Source organism: Pavona decussata, unplaced genomic scaffold (genome assembly GCF_977016875.1).
Source record: "Pavona decussata unplaced genomic scaffold, jaPavDecu1.1 SCAFFOLD_51, whole genome shotgun sequence".
Lineage (NCBI taxonomy): Eukaryota > Metazoa > Cnidaria > Anthozoa > Scleractinia > Agariciidae > Pavona > Pavona decussata.
In genome coordinates this window covers 4,298,641-4,313,477 of record NW_028145473.1, presented here as the reverse complement: position 1 = coordinate 4,313,477, position 14,837 = coordinate 4,298,641, and the positions used below count along the sequence as shown (strand labels likewise).

The 14,837-nt window shown below is 37.9% G+C and overlaps 1 protein-coding gene across 1 annotated transcript in view; it reads left to right on the top strand.

Annotated features, from left to right (window-relative positions):
* Positions 1–14,837, top strand: part of LOC146481166 (vam6/Vps39-like protein) — a 44,227-nt gene that overhangs the window by 15,885 nt on the left and 13,505 nt on the right. The window contains exons 6-14 of the mRNA XM_085108854.1: positions 522–546; positions 3,607–3,662; positions 4,885–5,013; positions 8,985–9,165; positions 10,474–10,709; positions 11,174–11,303; positions 11,920–12,062; positions 12,579–12,666; positions 13,092–13,168. Coding sequence (XP_084964980.1) covers positions 522–546; positions 3,607–3,662; positions 4,885–5,013; positions 8,985–9,165; positions 10,474–10,709; positions 11,174–11,303; positions 11,920–12,062; positions 12,579–12,666; positions 13,092–13,168 — 1,065 coding nt within the window. The remainder of the gene's footprint in view (positions 1–521; positions 547–3,606; positions 3,663–4,884; positions 5,014–8,984; positions 9,166–10,473; positions 10,710–11,173; positions 11,304–11,919; positions 12,063–12,578; positions 12,667–13,091; positions 13,169–14,837) is intronic.

The following is a 14,837-nucleotide window of genomic DNA, read 5'->3' as shown; positions in this document are numbered from 1 at the left end:
GCATCCTGCATAGTGATTATTTCATATCCTATTTTACAGTTTAAAGTGTACATTAAGTCAAGTAAAGTGCTCATACAATTTTCTACAAGTATGCTTGCTGTCAAAGTGATTGGGCCCCGTCCTAAAAAACTGGTATTTTCTGTTAGTGTAAAAAGAAGCAACCACTCTGGCATCCACACATAGACTACAGCTGTGTGTTAACAACAGTCAGGTTGCTTAAAAGAGTTCTTAATATATTGATAAATTCATTTCACCTTTTTAGATATAAAACAAGTTTTTAACATAAATATCAAACATGCAAAAGGGAACTGAATAACTAACTAACATAAATAACTAACAGTGCTCTGTCTTCGACAACCTTTCTGGCTGGGTACTTTGAGGTCTTAATTGACTATTTAACCTAAATAGTAATAATAATAATAATAATAATAATAATAATAATAATAATAATAATAATTATTATTATTATTATTATTATTATTATTATTATATTTACAATCATGTCATTTTTGTTTGATTAGGAGAGGAAACAGTCATCGGTATTTGGTAAGTTCTCTTCTGATCATTATCAGCTGTAAACTGGTTCTTTTGTGTTTTTATCTCTAAATTTTTACTGGAGGGAAGTTCTGTTTGCGAAGAGACCTTTTCTAAGCAACTGGAGGTGTTCACACGGGATGTTTTGGTTGATGCAAGCGTTAATTTTGAATGGCTACCCACAGTCACAATCTGTCAATTGAAAGGCATTCATTGGGGTGAACTTGTGGATAAACAGGTTTCACTTAGTACATGGGTGGATCAGTCTAATACTTAAATAAGAAAGTGTTTTAACCTTGTGGGCCCTGATTTGAAATATTTGAAAACATTGAAGAAAATGTGAGGGAATATAATATAAGAAAGCCACAAGGACTTAATGGGTGGCATCATTTATTCCCATTGTATGCCTCGCAGATTTTTTAAACCCATCCTCCCTTCCCGATTGAGCTAATTGAATAGTTTTAGTCAGGAAGATAGCATGATATTGTGTTGCTGACCTAACATTACGCTACTTAAAGTCATACCAGAAATTGAATTATGATAATGTAATGACTAAGCTACACAGATACAGACCTGACTCACATTAAATTAGTATTGAATCATTGCTTTATAGCGTCAAACCATCCGGGGCCCATGGCATAATGATATTTACAGCCAAATGATCTTGCACTGTCAAAAACAACATGCTGAAAACACCCTCGGACATGTTCCTCCATCGTATCTTCCCCTTGACTCTACTTCCATAAAACCTGAAATCTTTGCTAACTTGAACCGCAATCTTGTTCTATTCGAGCCTTTAACACGGCTCTTTTCTCATCAAAATAAAAATGTATGAAGTCTATACATGATTTTACGTCCATGTTATCAGATAGTGAGCTTGGTTTGCCAGTGAATTACGTAGTATTTGGTAGAAAAAATAAATTGAAGGGCGTAAGGTGGCTTACTACAGTTTTCTGGAGTGAAAGAACGCCTTAAATCAAACTAAAGAAAAACGCCAACAGGAATTTTCTTGGACATTTTTTCTGGTACAGTAAATACAAAATAGATAATTTTGAGGCAGAAATTAAATTTGGAATGCTCAAAAAGTGTTAAATACAAAAGAATGAGTCTTAGTGGGGGCCTGGAAACTACACCTTTCAGAGTTGTCTGGCTCTAAATCTAACCGTATGACCCCACTTCAAAATTTCAGGATTTGGAAAGTGGGCAAAAATAAGTATTTACAGGGAAGAACACGAAATTTTGTAAGGGAGAAATTTGGCAAATGACAAAATTGGAAAATTTTGCCTTAATTGAAAATTCTTTGAAAAATTTCTGACAGATTTTCTCTAAAAAATGTTCACGTTTCCGTTTTAGTGTTTTCTGTCAACAGCAAAAATTTGAACTTAGGTTGTACGGCTAGATTTGGAGAAATAAAGCGAGAAAAAATTATAGTTATTGCGACCTACGGTGAGAAGACCATTGCGCATGCTTGTTCTGGGAAAACCCAGGTTCCAGCGCACCAAACACGTTCCAACTGGTGAGTGCATGCCGCCTTCGTGTTCAAACATTTGCGCAAAATCACAACTCTGCAAAGGCTTTAAGGTTGTTAAGGAACGGCAACCATTAGACAACACGTTTTTTCAGTTATCAAGCCCAAAACGATCTAAACACACCTCTGAAACCCACCTGGGATACCAGGAAATTTTTCCGAGAGCCGCCATTTTGTTTTTGTGCTTGTGGGATTTCCTCAGCAAGCTGGCGTGATTTTCCTTGCTTGTGATGCTTTGGCGTGCTTTGGGGAGCGCATACGCATATCAAAGACTCGCACAGTACAAAAACTGTAGTAAGCCACCTTAAGTGACGATTTCACCTTTACAATACAAATCACTCTAAAAACGGTCTACTTTGGCCTTCTGATTTCTCCTTGAGAAAACCAAACACAAACAGCACAAATACCATTTGCTTACTATTTCTCCCTTCTTAATTCTACCACATTTGCTTCTCCCTCTCACCCCCTCCCCCTATGCAATGACAACCGAACACAGACAGCCAAAAAACCACTCACTTCCTGTTTCTCCCTTCTTAATTCTACCACATTTACTTCTTCCTCCCCCCCCCCCCCCTCCCCCTTATGCAATGTTGATGTGGGAAGTGATGCTTGCCAGGAAACTGTTCGTGAATCAGGAAACAACATGGAGTTGGGGGGGGGGGGGGGGAGGAGGGAGAATGTGGTGGTTTGCTTGTTTACCAGTGAATGCGCTTGCAAGGGTAATTTTGTTATAGATTTTGTCCATGTCGGACTCGTCGGTTTCCAAATTTTCGGAAGCCTGAAAGTTTCCAGTTTCCATGAGCCGTGTTTAGTCACACCTGTCGTTGTTTCATAAGTAATGTTTGTGATGACATCATGGTTTTATTTCCCGGGTTGTAACAAGCCCAAAATAGATCAAGGCAGTGGTGATAAACAACTTGCATATCGTACTGGCCAGTTGGTTTCGCTTTTGTTCAGTGAAGGGTGTAAACATTTGACATCTATGGGTCTTTTGAACAGTTACGAAAGTGACGAATGCAGTGCAGAGGAACCGGTGGAAACGTGGTCTGAAGAATGCCTCTTTGGTAGTAATGACTGTGCATTTGCGAAGTTTCCATTTCAATTATCAAATCCCTTGGGAACTTCAAACATAAATCCCGCCATGTGCACTGAGGTGTAAACAATGTGGCCTTACCAATCCCAATTTCTCTAAATTTGCACTTATTTGGCATACAGACTTTTATTGTGTCAGAAACAGAGTTCCATATTTGAATACAAAACTTTCTAACAAGATAACAGGCTGTAGGCCTAAGTAGACCGTTGTTTGGATAAATTTGAATTCTAAAGGTAAAATTGTCACTTCCACCGTTTTTCGATGGAGCCCTTCAATTTATACCCGTCATGGCCGGGACATACTCAGCCGAAACCTTGATGCAGTCTGCCCCAGGGCATCTCGTGTAATAAAAGAGTAAGTTGTCAATAATCCATGCATGCATTACAGTACTAACTTATCATCTGTTAACAGTAGATTGTGTTGCTTAACAGACAGTTCCTCTTTTTATCAGATCCATCTCCACCGCTTGAACTGAAGTTATGTGTAGCCGTCAAGAGAAAACTGCAAGTAATTAATATGCAAAATATTTCAGAGCCAAATGCTTCCCTTAATCCTAAATTTCAAGCACTAGCTGACTTCAAAGTCAGTTGCTTATTAAATGCAATTCACTTCAGAAAGTGTTAAACTACTACATGTATCGGTATAATTTATTGGTTTTTATGTACATCCGACAAAGAAGCTTTTTCCTTATCTATTGTAAATAAACTAGAAGCAATGGTGTTAAAAGATAACAATTTTGGAGCATTAAAACAGCTGCAGCAGCTGTGTGATGGCCTCATGTGTAAAATACATCAAACATCTCAGTCAAAACTGTTGCAATCAACAAGAAAATTAATGCCCAAGCTTATGCTATTCCCAGGCATACAATGTTTAATATACAACCAACCCTTTTTGTTTATGTGGTGAATTGTAACATTTTGTGATATAATTTATGACGTAAGCAAGGATCCTGGTATTGGCTGAATACAACAAACTATAGTCAGTATTTCTGGATTGTACATGGTTCTTGCTTGTGGGTCTGGCGTATCTGTCTTAACTCTATTCAACCTGGACTTTTTGTCATTCCTGAACCTGGGTGTCCCCCCCACCCCCTTGTAACTTGAAGGCCATTAAGGCTACAGCAGTGACAATAATAATAATAAGCGCAAATTCAACTGAAGTTTTCAAATGCGCTTTACAAATGGTATTAATTTAACAATATATATAATGTTAAAAAGTAAACTGTGAAGGCATATAGTGTATAGTATGTCCCAAACTGTTTCCTTTGAGGTCTGCAAAGTGGACCAGTGACGTCACATCATGTGAGAATGATCATAGTATTTGTTATTCACAGCCGCCATGTTGGATCCACCATCTTGGATTTCTCGATAAGCCCGAAACTGCAGAAAACCGGCCAAATTTGTTCAAAATTTATCAAAACCGATGAATAAGTATCAAAATGGTATAAAAATGAAAAGAGCTAGAACAAATTTAAATTTCTCATAAAAAGGTGAAAAACATTCTAATTTAAATTGGGCAAAAATTTACTGTCAAAATGGTAAATTATTGTATAGAATTGTTACCAGTTAAATTTTAGGAAAAGCCACAAAGTTTATGAAGGGTTAAGGTAGTCAGACATCACTGCTTATCTCCCACTATTGATACTCTCCTAGGAAGTTCATTAAACTTCAGCATGCTCAAAGATAAAGATTTGTTTTAACATTTCAATAATAATAATTATTGTTCTTAGCTGTTTACCTGGAAAAATGGAGAGTTTCAGGAGTTGCAAGACCTCCTGTTACCAGATGTGGCTAGATCTCTGGTGTGGTCCAAAGATTCTCTCTGTGTTGGTTTTAAAAGAGAGTACTCACTCATAAAGGTGTGACAACGGTTGACATGCATATTATTACAGTGCAACTACTTCAACCGGGGTCACCAGTGAGAGGTTTTTTAACCAATCAGAAGCCAATTCGTTCACAAAGAATTTCGACTTTGTGGTTTTCAAAGCCAATCAAATTCAATCCTAAAATTAACTGGTATTTTCCGACTGTCGCATTTGATTTTCCGACTGTGTACAGCTCGACTGAGGAAACACAACTACATCAAATATGTAGACGGAAGTGCACTTGATTAGGACTTACTCATCCTTTAAAAAGCATTAGCCAGCAAAATTCCATTGAACGAAGATGCAGACTGAGAATTGCCCTATATTATCGAACGTTACAAGCAAGCTAACGTTGACATTCTTTCACTAGTGTAAATGAAAGACCACACATATATACTGCATTATGTTATGTTGAAATATTGAGTTTACAGTTTACATGTGAATGCACAATTCAAATTGTTGCACTCAAATGTCTGTTTAACTTTTACTTTAAATGGGAGAATATTTGGTCGCTGGGAAAAGTTTGACCGACAATTTTATCAGCCGTATTTACCGCATAGTAGCGAAGCTCTACAAACAGATGTGAAGTCTGATATATTCGTTGCGGATGTCCCTTTAGATCCACATTTTTTGGCTTCTGTATTTTTATGAGGTTTGTTGGTTGGAATTCGAATAAAGGCCATTTTTAACTCGTGAATGCGCGCATGCGCAATGAACGAGTTATAGCGATAGCTGACTCTCGACTTGGTCGATCAGTCGATCAGTCGATCAGTCGATCAGTCGGTTTTGTCGTTAACTTTCGGGCGTGCGCAGTGAATGAGTTTTAAATTCAATTAGTGAAAAAAAACACGCGAACATTTGTTGTTCATGGCGCATCAGGAAATTCTTATTCAATATGTAGAGAATAATTTGACGATCATTTAGTGCAAGAATGGCGATTTTTCGTTCAATCTGAGCAAAGTTTCAAGTTTTTTCAGTTTTTCAGAAAGTCCGGGGTCGTAAACTCAATTAGTGAAAAAAAAAAAAAAACGTGAAAATTTGTTTCACAACGCGTCAGAATTCTCTCATTCATTCTGTAGAGAATAATTTGACAATCATTTTAGTGTAAGAATGGGGATTTTTCGTTGAATCTGAGCAAAGTTATAGGATTTTTTCGTTTTTTTCTACGAAGTGCGGTTTCTTTCAAGAATTAAAAATAATTTAATTTAAAAATAATTTAATTAAAAAATAATTTAATTTGTCAGTTTTCACGCGAAAGCGGAACGTGCCATGTCACGCATCATTGACGTCGTAAACAAAATTATGCAAATTTCTGGTGAAATGAACACTTTTAAGATCTTGTCAGCTTTCATAGAGGTTTCAAAGGGAAAAAATGTTTCGTTTTCGAAATTTACAACTGGTAATTTATGGGAAAGCAAAAGGATGCGGTCGATAAATAATTCTTATTTAGCAAGAGCTTGTCATAGTTCATTATTTTTACTTGAGGATTGCGTGGACTGAACTCCAAAGGAAAAATTTCACGCATTTATGTCGGGCATGAAATGTAATGCGATACTTTGTTGAACATATTTCCCTTTGTGAGATCGGCTTGCCCTACAGTAATTTTGTAATTTTAATTCCCAAAAAAACTTCACTTGCCCATCGGGCAAGTGATGGTTAGAATCCACTAGCCCGATCGCGAAATCCAGTAGCCCCGACTATCGGGGACACGAATTTGCATGACGTACTGCACATGGCGTGCTCCTATGAACTTTGAATAAAAAAAACACGTTATCTTTTTTAATCGGCGCATCAGAATAATCGGCTTATTCAATCTGTACAGAATAATTTGACAATCATTTTAATAGTACAAGAATGGTCATTTTTCGTTACATAATCGGGCAAAGATATAATTTCTTTTAGCTTTTGAGGAAGTTTCCGTAGCCGTGTAAATTTCAATTACTATGTGTCATCTGCATTCACGAGTTGGCTCACAGGAGCCTTTGATCTGTTTTCAAATTGTTTATAAATTTCGTTTGGTCAGTAAACCCCGAAGTTTGGTCGCGGTTACTTCAGGATACATGTATTTTTATAGGATCTGTTGCCTCTGTTCCCACCACCAAGTAAAATTTAGGAATGAATCTAATTGGCTTTTAATACCACAAAGTTGAAATTCTTTGTTAATGAATGGGCTTCTGATTGGTTAAAAAACCTTGGGTGGCCCCGGTTGAAGTCGTTGCACTGTAAACTTTTGTAACCTAAAAGCTGCTGGACAGTTAAATTTTGATCAAAAGATTAGTTACAAAAGAAAAATGAGTTTTAATTTAATTATGGTGTATGATCTCTGTTGAGACATGTATGAGAATACTTCTTCCATTACTTCCCACCTAGAGAGGTCACATATACCAGTGTCTTGACAAAACCTAAGCATATACTGAGGACAAGTTTTTTTTGGGGGGGTGAAATGTGGTAGGAATTAGAATTATCCTGTAAATATTTACTTCACATTCATGTATAATCAACAAGGTAGTAACTAAATGAAATACTTTAAGTTTGAATGGTACCTACAGCTGTAGCATGGAGTCCTATCATGGAGTTTATTGGTAACACTTTATCCAGATCCGCTGTTATTGGAATTTGGAAATGTTGAGGAGGAAAAAAGTGGAGTACATGTTGACTGTCATCCTAAACATTGCTCTCTTCATCATGTTTCCTTAGACAAGAACCTTTGTTCTGTAGTCCTTGTTTATAAGGGAACCATCAGGATACCTACAGTAACAGAATGTTGGAGTAACCCTGCAGTGGACTTGTGTGGGCAGCCATAGAATAGTAGTATTAATATCATGGGTGACAAATTACTCCTTAAAGGACCCTAGTCAGCCTCCGCCATTTTCGATGCCAGCTAAATTATTGACATGGCATGATGAAGCCAAATATTATTGCTTAACTGCAAGTTGTGTTCCTGAAAGGATGTTTCATTATCTTTAGTAGTTTCACAGTGATTTCGTTCATTTCGACATGCTCCAGATAAAATATAATAGCCAAACTCTCGCATGTAAACAAAAACAAAGGTGTGGCTGACTAGGGCCCTTTAATTTTGGTACGAAATTTCAGCGTTAATTTAAAATTTCACATGTGAAATTACAAAATTGCTATGGCAAGGTTTCCTTCATCTCAGTGCCAAGATGGCGTCCAGGTTTAAAGATATTAAGGATGAAAGAAGTTACGGCATAAAAAGACGCTGCAGAAAACCTAAATTCGTGAAAAAGCACAGTTAACTGGGTGTGGGTTTTTGAGAACTGGTGTGATGAAAATGACCTTGAGGAAAACTCTGAGACGGTTCTTTCTGAGCAGTTGGATAAAGTACTCAAGCCGTTTTTTGCCTGCGTGTGTAAACAAGATGGAACCGACCACCATTGTGAGCGTAATTTGTCACCCATGATATTAGAAGGTTATCAAATGTTATACTTGTGAAATTAGGAAGTAATTTCACTTGCGTTTTGTAAATTATTAGAATTTTGACAAAACGCGCATGAAAGTATTTGCTAATTTCACTTGTCACCATTTGATTACATACATGTATACTAATAGTACTCCCATTTAGAAGTAAACTGTTGATGAACCTATGGTTTAACAAGGGCCAGACACTCCAACTCAGATGACACTAAATACTAACACTAATCAAGTGTCAGGTTGGGAGCAAAAAGCACGTTTGTCAGATTTTAGGTTCATTTTTAGGTTTTTTGAGTGAAATGTCACAAACCATGTGCCAAATCGGATGGTTATTATAAGAAGAAAACAGAAATTAAACCAATAGCTCTATTTGTAAATTTTAACAGTTTAAAATAAAAAGTCGGTGGAGCTATTATACCCTTTTATATCGAATGTAATCCATTCTTCTGGGCTCCTTGTGGCTTGAGCACAAGATCCCTGCCTGTATTGGTTAGCAACAAGTCAATGTTATGTGGTATTTTGTTCTGTTACAGACCAGCACAGGGGCACAAACTGAACTTTTCTCAACTGGACGTCATTTGGAACCTACAATTGCTACTTTACCAAGTGGGGAACTGATTTTGTGCCGTGATGACATCAGCATTATAACTGACAGTGAGGGAAAAAAGACGCAAAAACAGACACTAACCTGGACAGACACTCCAACAGCATTGGGTAATACATATAACCGATACATTCCATGATAGTTTACACATGGATGTAATGTGCAAGACAATACTATTTATATAAGTTTAATTAGTATTTATACACTCTGAAGGTGCCTAAATTACTAAGTCTAGGGAGTGCATTTATTTAAAAGCCTTAAATCTTTGAATGCCAACACCTCTTACTACCCAGCAGCTGGTGGCCATGACGAATAACAAATGACAAAACATCACAATAAAGTGTGAATACAAGTTCAAAAGCTCTGCAGTGTCCGGTAACTCAGCTTCCTTGTTTCACTGCATCCTGTATCTCCTTGTAAGATTTTGACATACAGTGGAACCCCGGTAACTCGAACTCTGACGGGAAACGAAAAACTGTTCGAGTTAGCGGGGTTTTGAGTTATCGAGTTCGATTAAAATATTCAATTTTCCAGGTTAATAATTTATAGTTCATTGATTTTCAGCACTTTGGTATACAATACAGTGCAAATTAAACTTACTTCACGAGAAACTAATACATTTTGAAACAATTGTAACGATTATGCATTCTTACGACAATGCAATACTGCGAATGTAACTTAGTTTATTTAATACACTCAATTTATGTTCCCTTTTGCGTCGTCCAGTCTTTGTTCTAGTGTTAGAATTCGATCACACGATAAGAAAAAGTAATGGGATATCTTGATGGGCATCCATGACGAGTTATAAGAACCAGAAATTCGAGGTATCGGGGTAAATTTTGATCAAGGGAAACGAAATTTAGTTCAAGTTAGCGGGGTTTTCGAGTTATCCGAGTTCAAGTTAACCGAGTAAAAATGACTGAAAAGTTGGGTCAAATTCAAGGGAATTGAGACTCAGTTCGAGTTAGTGGGGGAGTTCGAGTTATCCGAGTTCAAGTTACTGGGGACCTACTGTAGTTTCACAAAGAATTTACATGATCTCTTCCAATCTGAAATCCTCATAGGTATGATGTTGACTTCTTTGCTCAGAATCTTGACACAATTAGGAGTGAGAAGTCCATGGGTTAATGAGATCATGGCACCTCTAATCACTTACGTTCTTTTGAAAATACTTTTCCTCAAGCATTCGTGTAGTTTTCAAAATGTTGCGATTTTTTTCACAAGTGTCAGATGGAATCTCCAATCTGGCCATTTGAAAGGAAAATTGATTTTCCACACTCACAATCACAGGAAGTACCCCTAAGTAAAGAAACCTTTGCCATTTGTGTGGGTTTGTTAGTATAATTGGCAAGCAATAATTCAAGCCTTTCCTTGCTCTCACTTCTCCTATTAAATACATTAGGTCCTCTTTGTTGTAGATTATGCAGAACCTTATGTTATTGGCCTTCTTCCTCGTTATGTGGAAATCCGAACAATCAGTCCCCGTGCACTCATTCAAAGTATTGAACTTGCTAAACCAAGATACATCACAAAAGGCAAGCACATGTATGTGGCATCCACAAGCCATGTTTGGAGATTGATTCCTGTGTCCATACCAATGCAGATACAGCAGCTGTTACAGGATAAACAGTTCAGTCTTGCGCTTATGCTGGCAGTAAGTCAACAACACAAAACATGCTTGCCTGTGTTTTACTTCATTACAAATTACAACTTGTATATATGCCAAATTGGGAGAAATTTAAATTACAACAGGACTTGACAGGAAAGTGCTGACATGTTAAAATTTCACCCTTGTTAAGACTCAGTCTTACATTATTTGCATAAAAAACTATTAATAGTTCTTTGAGGCAAAGGTTGAATACATTCCAGTAAAATCAAAATCATTTTAGTGAAAAAAAATATATTCAACTAATAATTGTGTTGCCTCAGTGCCAACTTTGAACCCTACCATTTCTGTATGTGTACATGTTAAAACAGACCTTGGTAAAAAAAAAAAGATCATGCTGTGTCAGTGAATAAAGAATTGAGAACCTTCTTGTCTTACTTTGCTGTCACACATTATTGACCAACTATTTTCAGAGAAAAGACTCTTATTCTCTTGTTTGTTTTAATGATCAGGACATGGTGGTTGAACCTGAAAAAGAAAAAGAGAAACGCAAAGAGAGCATCCAGAATCTCTTTGCATTTGACATGTTTTGTCAGAAGAGATTTGATGATTCATTGCAGCTTTTTGCTCAATTAGAAACAGGTGGGTGAACTCATCAAAACTTCAAAAGAAAAATGCCATCATGTTTTATTTTATCTGTATTGTCTTTCTCCATCCAGCTGTATTTGAATATGAACGACCTGTAAGGGAAACCTAAAGAGGAACAATTAAAGGGGCTTTTACTAACGACTGTATAGCTAATAGAGGGTGGCTAAGGTTTGACTGTACATAGAAATGGTACTGGATGCAATAGTGTCACTCAATGTATTGCGTCCATGGAAGTATATTTCCCTGGGGGACCCTGGGGAACTCGCGCACAATGCCCCTTTATTCCTAATTAATCATACCCAGCGTGCAGTATGCGGTCAAGGGGGACGTATTACGTAACCATATACCTCGTGTTCCACATAAAAGCACTCATTACACGCCACACTTTGCTCAGTGTTTTCTAAAGGGACGACCATCATATTGCTTCACCCCACCCTCCTCTTGCTGTGATGAACCACTCCTCATTTTTGGAGCTACCCACTCCCAATCGCCTCAGGCTGATTTTCCCATATCTTATCATGGCCTGGGCATTGTTTGTTGAGGATCCCAGTGAAAATATACTGCTATCTGTTTTTTTTTATTAATGATCATCATGACTGTGTTGTTACAGATCCTACTCACGTGATTGGTCTTTTTCCTGACCTCCTTCCAAGCGAATTTCGGAAGCAACTTGAGTATCCAGCCCCACCTCCTCCACTAACAGCAGGCGAGTTGGAAAAAGGCTGTTTAGCGTTGGTGGAATATCTCACTCAGGTCAGTAAGACGTTTTCATTAAGAGATAAGAAAAGAGGACAGTGCATTCATGTATTGCACTGCTAGTGCCCAGAATGTTTGGCAGAAACTGGCTTTTGGAATAAACAGTCGTAGCTCTGAGCTGCGATCTTCAGTCTCTCTTCATAATTATTTTTGTTTCTCCAAGTTGAAATTGCCAAGTGCCGAGTTATTATTAAATTGTTATAGAATATTCATTTGGTAATTTCAACCTAGAGAAACAAAGCGAAGCAGATTAGTTGGCTTAAATTATCACACTTTCAAACATTTTAAATCATTTCATCAAACTGTCTCAAAATAAACAGCTACTATAAAATGGCAGCTTTTAGTGAAAAATCCTCTTAGAAATTGAACAAAAACCCTTCTGAGGTGTGGTATCCACCCTGCCCCTTGTATGTCAAATCAACCTGAACATTTCCAAAAATCTGTACTTGGATGTAGTTCTAAAAGATATAATTGAGAAGATTTTTCATGGTGGAAATGTAACTTTTTTCTCAGAAAAGAAATGATCTTATTAAGAGCACTGAGAAGCCGGATAGTACACAAAAGGGGAGAAACAGAGATCCTGCTGAACATAGCACTGAAGGTGAGAGACATGTACTGTAAACCCCTAGAATTAGATGAGGATATTTATTTGACAATATCGTAACTTGTAAAGTCAAATGATGAGATAGTTGTACATGTGTCAGAAATGCAAAAAAATTTGGAATCACCACTTTTTCTTGTATTAAAAAGAACCACACATTGGTAACGTAATTTATGGGTAAACTAAACAACAAGAACAAGAAATATTTCAAACTTCTAACATTGAGATGTTTTCTTAAGAAGAACTACAGAGTAAAAGTGATAAATAATGTTGATCTATTAAAAGAAAAACAGAGGTCACCAAGCATTTAAGGAGTTAGATCACTTCAAAGTTGTTATACTGCCAGTGGCGGCTGCTGAAGGATGAGAGTGTTTAGTGTGTGTTGACTACAGAGGTTTTATGTGCTTGCATGGTTTCTCTTCCAGCTGATATGAAAGCTCAGAAGAACATCATGCATAGGAGGCAGATCATTGACACCACATTACTGAAATGCTACTTACAGGTTAGTGATCAATAGTCATAAACTCTTCCTTTCAGTCAGTGAGACACAAGTCAGTCAGTTGGCATGGGCAGTCAGTCGGTCATTTACTGAGGCAGTCAGTCAATCAGTCAGTCAGTCAGTCATTCACTGCGACAGTCAGTTAGTCAGTCAAGCTCAGAAGAACATCATGCACAGGAGGCAGGTCATTGACACCACGGCCCAGTTTCAAGTCCGATTAAGCTAATTCAGGGTAAACGAAAACTTTGATTTGAGTATTAATACTACTGAATAAAAATCATAGGCGCGTACGGGCCGAGGGGGGGGGGGGGGGGGCGGTTTGCATCCCCCCCAAAGTTTGGGCAACTCAGATTTTTTGGGCAGAAAGAGAAATTTGGGCAAAGCCATTTTTAAAAGAAGTCTCTGTGTTTTTTTTTTTCAAAGAGACAGATATTTTCTGTTTTAACCTGAAGTCAGTGACATAATTAGTTGACACATTGTGCTCCTATAGTAGTTTCAGTCCACCAAATAACACCACTCTTTTTTTCGTGCATTAAACTGTCAAAAAGACCCCACTCCCCCATCCAACTGTTGCTTGTTTGTACCACGAGATCACGGCAATTGCCGTGCAACTGAACATTGTTTGGGGGGAGGGGGGGTGAAAGGACATGCGAGGGGGGGGGGAGGGCAAAAAGGGATCACAGTGACAAAATAGGGTGTTAAAAATGTGAATGTGTCAATAATTTTGGCGCCAATTGTAGTTACATTAATTTCATATGAGACAGTTGTTGGCTAGCACTTGATGAGTTTCTGGTTAATAAAGAGAAGAAAGATCCTCGCAGTTAGTACGCAACTTAAGCAGTTGCGAAAGGAAAGCCTGAAAAAATTCAAGCTTGAACGGTAATTAAGCCCATGACCTCTGCGATGCCGGTGCAGTGCGCTACCAACTGAGCTATGAAGCCAACTGGGAGCTGGTCATATTGTAAGTCCGTAACCCGTGAAGGTTGAATAAATGAATGTAAATATATGAAGCATATATTTTGAACTGCAGATGAAAGTTCAAATAGAAGAAAGATCCTTGCAGTTAGTACGCAACTTAAGCAGTTGCAAAGAAGCTGCGATCTTCTATTTGATCTTTCATACGCCAGGGCACCCAGACAAACGTCATCACGCCGCCTTCAAGCCCTTGTAGGTGAACACGCACAAAGACAAACGCACCTGCACCGGAATTGCACCACCGTATTAACACTTAGTATGCGTCCATCGACAAGATGCTGTCAGAGCTTGAGCTCAGGTTGAGCGGAAATGACCAGGAAATACCCTGTCCTTTGGGAAATATCCGGCTGTCATAGTGAAACACCTGATAAAGGAGCTTCTCCCTTGTTGCTAAATTTTACAAACTTGACAGCGAGATTCTGGAAGCCGAGCAGAAAATTACGCGAGTTTTCTTCGTGTGCACGGATTAGGCTACATGACTGTTTCAGAAATCAGCTGGAGACAATGCACGAGAATGATCCATTTGATGTGTTTCCAGGGTTTTCTGATATGGTATACATGTCCTTGCAGTGTTACCTATTACATCCTGTTCTGCAGAAGGATCATTCAGTGCGCTGAACATATTGAAAACTTACTTCGGCAGCACCATGGGGCAACAACGTGTCAGTACTGATTGCACTTATTAACATTGAAAGGG